Here is a 7,533-nt window from a genome sequence, read left to right as displayed (position 1 = left end):
AATTTTCTCATAATACGGTTACGTATTTCTAGCTCCGCCGACGCGAATGGCGGACCAAAATACCTCAAGTTACGTTAAAACTGACGCTGACCGCTAAATACCCTTAGGAGAAAATAACACTCGTAAAGCAGGTTGGCTAGGTTAGCGAAAAAGGGACTTGCGGTTACATGCACGTTAACGGAAAGAGATATTTAAGCTTGCTTCGATGTTTTTATCAGTTTGAGTTCATTGACATATGCGAATGCAACTTAGACTATATTTCAAACATTTGGTGCTCACAGTTTCAACTCGAGTGGGAATATGTATTGGAGTATTGGACTCGCTTTATTCAATCTCTGTCTTCTCAGCATTGTGTTTTTCCAACGTCGGAGGTAATACGCAAATACTATTTACAAATATAGCAAAGTGTTGATGGCCGCTGTATAGTTAATTACATTTCAAATAGAAAATATATTAGCCCACGTGTTCAAGTTACAGTCATTTATTTAAAAAAAAATTAATAAGAATAAAAAATATTTAAATAAATTTTTAAACAAAATATTTGTTTAAGTTTTTTTTCTGGTTATTTATTTCGTTTTTATTATAACTATTGGAAAATATCTTTACGCCATCATTAATACTTTTTATCTTTTTTTCTTTAAGAGAAAAATGGGTACTGTAATCAGCAAATCATGTTTTTAACAACGCTATTATATAATCGTGAGGATACGGTTATATAATTTCGTAAAATATTTTTGTATTCTACCGAATGGAACGATAAAAAGGAAGCACGGAGTACCTTTACCGCGATTTACAATATAGTAGGGGTGGGGGAAGACGGGACACCTTTAAAACATAATATCTAAATATCCAGATCGTGATTTTAACAATTAACAACGGTTTATGTGAGGATACAGTTCTATAATTTTTTGAATGTTCTTTGTTTACTACCCAATGGGACGAGAAAATAGACTGAAAAGGTGTCCCATATTCCCCCACCCCACTATATATAATGTTAACATGCTTAACATGCCATGTTAGGTGAAACGCGGAATTTTGTGGTTAGATCTACTGATTAAATATAAAGTTACGTATATTAAAGTGAGGAAGATGGGACACATTTTTATTCTATTTTCTCATTCCATTTGGTAGTAAACAAAGAACATTCAAAGAATTATAAAACTGCATTCTCGCGGCTCCCATAGACCGTTGTTTATTGTTTAAAACACGATTAGGATATTTAGACATTATGTGCTAAAGGTGTCCCAACTTTTCCCACCCCTACTATACATGAGTATTCGTAAGTGGGTACGAGGTGTGTGAAATAGAACACCCATGTTATAACGACTGTTGTTGACCCGCCACTCGAGAATAAAGCAAGTTACACATAAATAGCTTAAATAACTTGCTTATTTGAACAGGCGACAAGGTGAACCACCTTTGGTTAACCACACACTTCCATTCATTGGGGCGGCTCTTGACTTCGGTAAAGATCCGTTGAATTACTTAAGAAATCTTCAGTCGAAATTTGGCGACGTTTTTACAATCAAACTTGCAGGATGGTAAGAAATGTATATGCTTGTATTTTCAGCGCATTTTCCTGCATTATGTAATAGCGCGCTCTGCACCGTGACCGTGCTGCATGAATGCAGGCATTGTTCACCGTGAGGGATATAGCGTTACAGGCAGGTGCAGGCAAATAGTAGATAAGCATTTTCTACAAAATTTTGCGTCGCAAAGAAATGAAAAAAATTCAGTCTTGCGCCGAAAATGTGTTGACGCCCTATGTATAGCGAAGCAAATAAGGCCTGAGGTCATATTATACGGTTTACAAACGCGATAATTTTTGCAAACTCTTTATTCAAATTAATTATTTGTTCAATATTAAAAAATAATGTGAATCTAAACATAAATGTAGGAAAAAAATATTTAAAAAATATTTAAATAACGGTTATGCCAAATATATAAAAAACACTTGTGTAAAAGTCGGTTATTTTTGTACAAATGTACAGCTTTGGGTAATGTTTTAGGCCTGTACAAAAAATGCACTTTGACCGTGTGTTTCGTAATGCATTAAAAACCGTGTATAGCCTATACCGTTCAAGACTGTTTGCTACAATTGCCGTTCATGCTTAACCAGCGGAATTAATCGCTGTCTCAATGATGTTTAAAGACGCAGCTTCCCGTAGCTTTTAAGGCCTTGAGTTACGTCTTATCATTGAATTTGTGCGTCTTCTATAATTGTGGTATTAATTTTGCATTGCTTTCATTTTATAATGTAAAAAACTATGTGGTAATTTTGTAAACGTTTTTATTAGATTCTTTAAATTTATACTCATACTTACACATGGTTACTACAATTTAAAACAGTATGAATAAATGAAACCTATTTATCCTCGCGTTGTGGGTCAACGACAGCCGTTGTATAAAACAGGTGTTTCATTACACGGACTTCGTCCCCGCTCTCGAGTTACCATGAATGCAACTTTTTGGGTGATTATTTCGGGGAGTTTTCGTTTGTTTCGGAAGTTCAAACAACCTATAATGTACTGAAGGGTTGGAGCAATTGCTGTCAGAAATATGCGCGATTACCACTATTTCACAATGTATTTTTAAATACAATATTAAAAAAAAAACATTTTAAATACAATGTCTAATACAATTTTAATTCAAAAACACTTATTTACTCCACAGGGACACACACGTGTTCATGAACCCCTTAGACGTTCGTAGCCTTGAAAGAGCTAAGTTTTTGGGCCACCAAGAAATTATTGGCGATTTCGTGACCAGAATGGTTGGGAGTCCGCACAGTATTCATAACCACGAACACCTAGCGGAAATCTTTCCAAAAAACGGGAAACCAAAAAATCCGGATCAAGTTCTATCTCCCGCCGCTGACGTGCAGAAAAAACTGACGCACTCAATTGAGAAAAATCTACGCGGATCTATGCAGCTCAATCTTCTGTGCTCGTCATGTAAACCCGTGGTGGTCAACGCTTTGCACCGAACGCTCGGACATACGATGAATCATCATAAACCGGTTAGTTAGACCTGAAGTCCGAAAAATGCGCTTGACAAATTCCTATAATCTCGAGTGTTATGTGATATCCGTTGCCTTACCAGGCGCGTGCTAATAGTTTGGCATTGCGGCAGATAATTATGGACTTAAAAATTGTGCAACCACTAATTTAGACAAGCTATGCGATTAACCGAGATTAATTCTCCTTAAGATATATACATGGCATATCATACGCATTATATGAAGCAATTTTGATTCATAATTTTTACCTTTAGAATTTTGCAGGTGTGGGTTGACCACTAATTGAAATAGAATGCTAACGCGACCACACCTGCTATTTTAGTTACATTTTTTGCGGGTAAAGGGAATTTATATTGCGGAAATGAATCATTTTAATATCGCGTTTGAACTTTAAGTGTAAAATGTATCCTTTCCAGTACAGTTCATATAATTTATCAACCGTCAAAACAATTCTCATTTTTTTAACAGATAAAACTTCACGAATTCAGCAAGAAACTGATCTTCGATATCACTTTCAATCTTCTTTTCGGATCACTCCCGGACTACGAGAGAGCATCCGAAGAAACGGAAAGAACTTACGACGTCTTCAAGACCTACTTCAAGGGATCAGCACTTCTGGTCGATCGCATACCGATTCATTTGCTTCCGGAGACCAAAAAAGCAAGAGGCATCTTCTTAAAAATGATGGAGGAATTAGATTGGTCGAAACGAGAGAATGTTTCAAAGTTAATCGATGATATTGTCAAAGTTAATCCAAAACTTGGTAAGAAAACTCGCATATAATGTAATATAGTTGGATGGGGAGGTGGGACGCCTTTACCACATAGTTGCCAAATATTCTGATCGTGTTTTAAACCATTATTTAACAACGGTCTATGATCATTGTTTACTTAAAAATGAAACGAGAAAATATATTTTAAAGATGTCCCATCTCCCCCCACCCTATAATGTATTTTGTCATTTGTTTTACTTTTTTTCCTAATACACTTAAGTTCCGCATAAAACATCTCATTTAAACGTTGGTGGTGAAGTACAGTTTAAGTAAAAGCAAACATGAATATGAATAAATACCGGATGTACCAATTGGTGAAAAGCACGAATTTTTGGTATTTACCAATTATAACATGCACTGCATTCTTTATAACTTACCGTACTGTTTTTCCAACAATTTATTTATTTTTATAAATTTTATGCCAGGGATTCTGCCAGTTAATGGTTAAGATAAAACATAGTTTCAAAGGTCGCCTTTAGCGCCCGGGGGAAATTCTTAAACTCTTTGCTTGGTTTTTGACACATTTCCAGCTTAGCACGTAATGCTTCACTACATTTCAAAATTCCTTTAAGTTCACCAGCAAGTCCGGTTTTACAATTCACCGTGTAAATGGTTTAGAAATGTTAGTAGCGGCCACATCCATGGTCCCTTTACTTTATGAATAAATAAATTTGGCTTGTACTTACGTGGCGGGAAAACAACAGCCGTTACAATACATGTGTTCTGTTTCATAAACCTCGTGCCCGCTTACGAGTCACCACATATGTAACTTTATGAGTAAAAAAATGTGTGTTTTTAATTTTTTTAATACAGGCAACTTAAACAACCCGTAACCGCTTTGCCGCATGGCGCGGATGTTTAATTTTGATATGTTTACAACACAGAGTTTCTAAAGCAACGGGCTCGGCACCTCATGGTCGTTCTGTGGGCGGCACAGGCGAATACAACACCTGCGCTTTTTTGGACATTGTTTTATCTCATTGCGAATCCCGATGCAAAACGTGCAGTTCTTGAAGAATACGAACAACTACGTCGACAGAAAATGAAGCATTCCTCTGTTCGCTCAGAAGAAAAGGGCTGGCCAACGATGAAAGATATACTTCAAATTGAACGGAAGGATTTAGACAAACTGGTCATACTTGGTAAATATAAAACTTCCAATTCTCGTGTCAAGTCATACATAATGGGTGTATTGCGTGCCACGGATGGTATATAAGATTTATTTCGCTTTCAGACGGGTGTTTGCGTGAGACCATGCGTTTAACTGGAGCCAGTATGAGCATAAGAAAAGCCACAAGAGATGAAAGTATTAAAACCTCAGACGGTAAACAGTATTCTGTAAGAAGAGGGGACTATACGGCTTTCTTTGCCCCTGTAACACACATGGACGAGGACATATACGAAAACCCGCAGGTAAGCTTTTAACCCTTTAACCGCCACGCTCGAACAAACTTAACACGCGGACAAAATGCTCAAAATTGTTTACGTGTTAAACTTGAATCAATATAAGGTATAATCGTGATCTTTCGGTATTCATGTTGCTGTTTTAACATATAATTGTATTTAATGCGCTCATTGATATTCTCGCGTCTGTTTTTATCAATAATGTCCAAACGCTTCAGGCCGTGTCGTGTTATTTCATACTAAGATATATGCCTTTTGATATGAACCTCATTTGACCGAACCATTTTTTAGGATTTCGTGCACGATCGTTTTCTCGTATCAGTTGACGATACGAGCTCAAGCTGCAGTTCGACCGACAGTGATGCTTCCTCGCCCTACCTCAACACAGACGGTCGCAAATTTTTCGGGCAGCTCAAACCAAGGTCACGGTTCACGAAGAACGGACAGAGGGTAGCCGTGTCAAGAGCAATTATGACATTTGGTTATGGCGTGACTCGTTGCCCAGGACGTCATATTGCATTAATTGAAATTAAACTTGCAGTACTAGCGATGTTAGGTCATTTTAACGTACAGTTTGTTGATTCTAATACAAAACCTCCTTCGTTTGATCTTACACATTTAGGATTCGGCGTGATGCCGCCCGACACTGATATTGAAGTGTTAATCGCACCAAAATGTTGTTAAAATGTCGATTTTCATAAGATATTATTGTCTTACACATAAAGCACAATCATATTATATTATTAACCTCAATTCCATTATATAGCACTGTAGGGTAAGGTGGAAAACCGCAAGCATCTGTATCCCATATTTCCTAATCGTGTTTTTAACAATTCACAACGCCATTTTAGATTCTCTTATTGGCTTCTGTTTTATAATTCTGTAAATATTCTTTGTTTACTACTAAATGAGGCGAGAAAGGAGAATGAAAACGTGTCATATTTTATCACACCCTACTACAGAATTTTGTTTTACAAATTTAAAATTTTATGTTCGTTTATTTGTTGTATTTCTATGTGTTATTTTGATCGTTAAAGTTTTATTTGTTTTACTCCACATTTTCCATCGCAAACGATCAGCATAATGTCGGTGTTGAGAAACAAAATAATGAAAGTTTAAAAACCTAAACGTATTTTGTTTTTATACCTCTCGTTATACATTTTGCACATAACTGCCGAAAAAGCCGAAAAGTTATTCACGCGGTTTTCGTGGTATAACGTTTGCGCAACCAAGCTTGTAACTACCGTGTTATATCATGCAAGCATCGCATATACTCAATGTGTTGTAAGTCTCGTTACTATACATTGTGACAACACTTATCAAATGTTAGTTCTTGTATGTATTAAATGTAAATGCTATACACATTACGTTTGAAATGTGAACAAAAATCAAAAGACGGGTCTGAAAATTTCAAAATCTCATTTCTAACATTTTACTTCATTTTAAATAAAAAACAACAAATGAATTTTGTGTTGTTTTAATCGTCACGTAATCGTCGTAGCATAATGGTAGCAGTGTATGTCGCGTACCAGAGGGTAACGGCATCAAAGCTCGATGCAGGTATATCATGATACTGCAACTTAAATGATTAATCTTAGTAAATTTTCTATTCCTAACCAACATATAACACGTTCAGTTCAAAAAGATGATGTTTTAGCTTGTTAAAAAGCGAATAATATAATGGGTTGAGAGAGATAGGACATCTTTAGCACTTAATATCCCGAATGTGTTTCAAACAATTAAAAACGGTATATAGGAGTCGTGAGGATAAAGTTTTTATAATTCTTTAAATGTTCTTTGTGTACTGCCAAATGAAACGAATGAAAGATGTCGCATCTGTCTTCACCTTGCTATACCTTTTATTTTATGAAAAGTTCCCGATAAGGGACTTGAACCCTTGACCGTTGAATGAAAGTCGAACAGGTTACCGGTTGAACTGATCGGACCAATTTTCACGGTATATTGCGGTTGCGTAACGCCCCCTGGCGGTCAACCAAATCTATCAAAACTTCCGCATTTGTTCTACCACGTTGGGCCAGATGTGCACTGAAGACATACATAGTAGTCGCATGGCCGATTTTTTTACTGCAACGGTTCGATTTCACGTATTTTTTCTTTGGCTTTTTTATTTATTTGAAACTTTGGTGGTTATATCATAATTGAGCACATATAGCTTATCCAGGTTTTGTGCACTTGTAGCTTGGGGAATCCTGTTTATTTCTTATTATAATAGGTTGGGGTAGGGTGGGACATGTTTTCAATAGATTTTCCTGTCCCATTTAGTACAACAAACAAAGAATATTTACAGAATTATATAGCCGTATTCTCACGAACTTAA

The 7,533-nt window shown here is 36.3% G+C and overlaps 1 protein-coding gene across 1 annotated transcript; it reads left to right on the top strand.

Annotated features, from left to right (window-relative positions):
- Positions 1 to 82: 82 nt before the first annotated feature.
- On the top strand, positions 83 to 6,557 carry LOC100176228 (cholesterol 7-alpha-monooxygenase-like). The gene is made up of 7 exons (XM_009862477.3): positions 83 to 371; positions 1,401 to 1,541; positions 2,674 to 3,019; positions 3,488 to 3,782; positions 4,676 to 4,933; positions 5,026 to 5,204; positions 5,487 to 6,557. Exons 1-7 carry the CDS (start codon positions 301 to 303, stop codon positions 5,877 to 5,879), a joined length of 1,683 nt encoding a protein of 560 aa, XP_009860779.2. The 5' UTR covers positions 83 to 300; the 3' UTR covers positions 5,880 to 6,557.
- The last annotated feature ends 976 nt before the right edge of the window (positions 6,558 to 7,533 follow it).

The sequence above is a fragment of the Ciona intestinalis genome, chromosome 14 (genome assembly GCF_000224145.3).
Source record: "Ciona intestinalis chromosome 14, KH, whole genome shotgun sequence".
Classification (NCBI taxonomy): Eukaryota; Metazoa; Chordata; class Ascidiacea; order Phlebobranchia; family Cionidae; genus Ciona; species Ciona intestinalis.
This window is presented reverse-complemented; position numbering and strand designations above follow the sequence as displayed.

Bases quoted from the DNA above. Each gene is read 5' to 3' on its own strand.
- LOC100176228 (XM_009862477.3), top strand. From the start codon at position 301: ATGTATTGGAGTATTGGACTCGCTTTATTCAATCTCTGTCTTCTCAGC. The intron at 1,542-2,673 runs GTAAGAAATGTA...TTTACTCCACAG, and splicing joins ACAATCAAACTTGCAGGATG to GGACACACACGTGTTCATGA. The intron at 3,783-4,675 runs GTAAGAAAACTC...TTTACAACACAG, and splicing joins CAAAGTTAATCCAAAACTTG to AGTTTCTAAAGCAACGGGCT.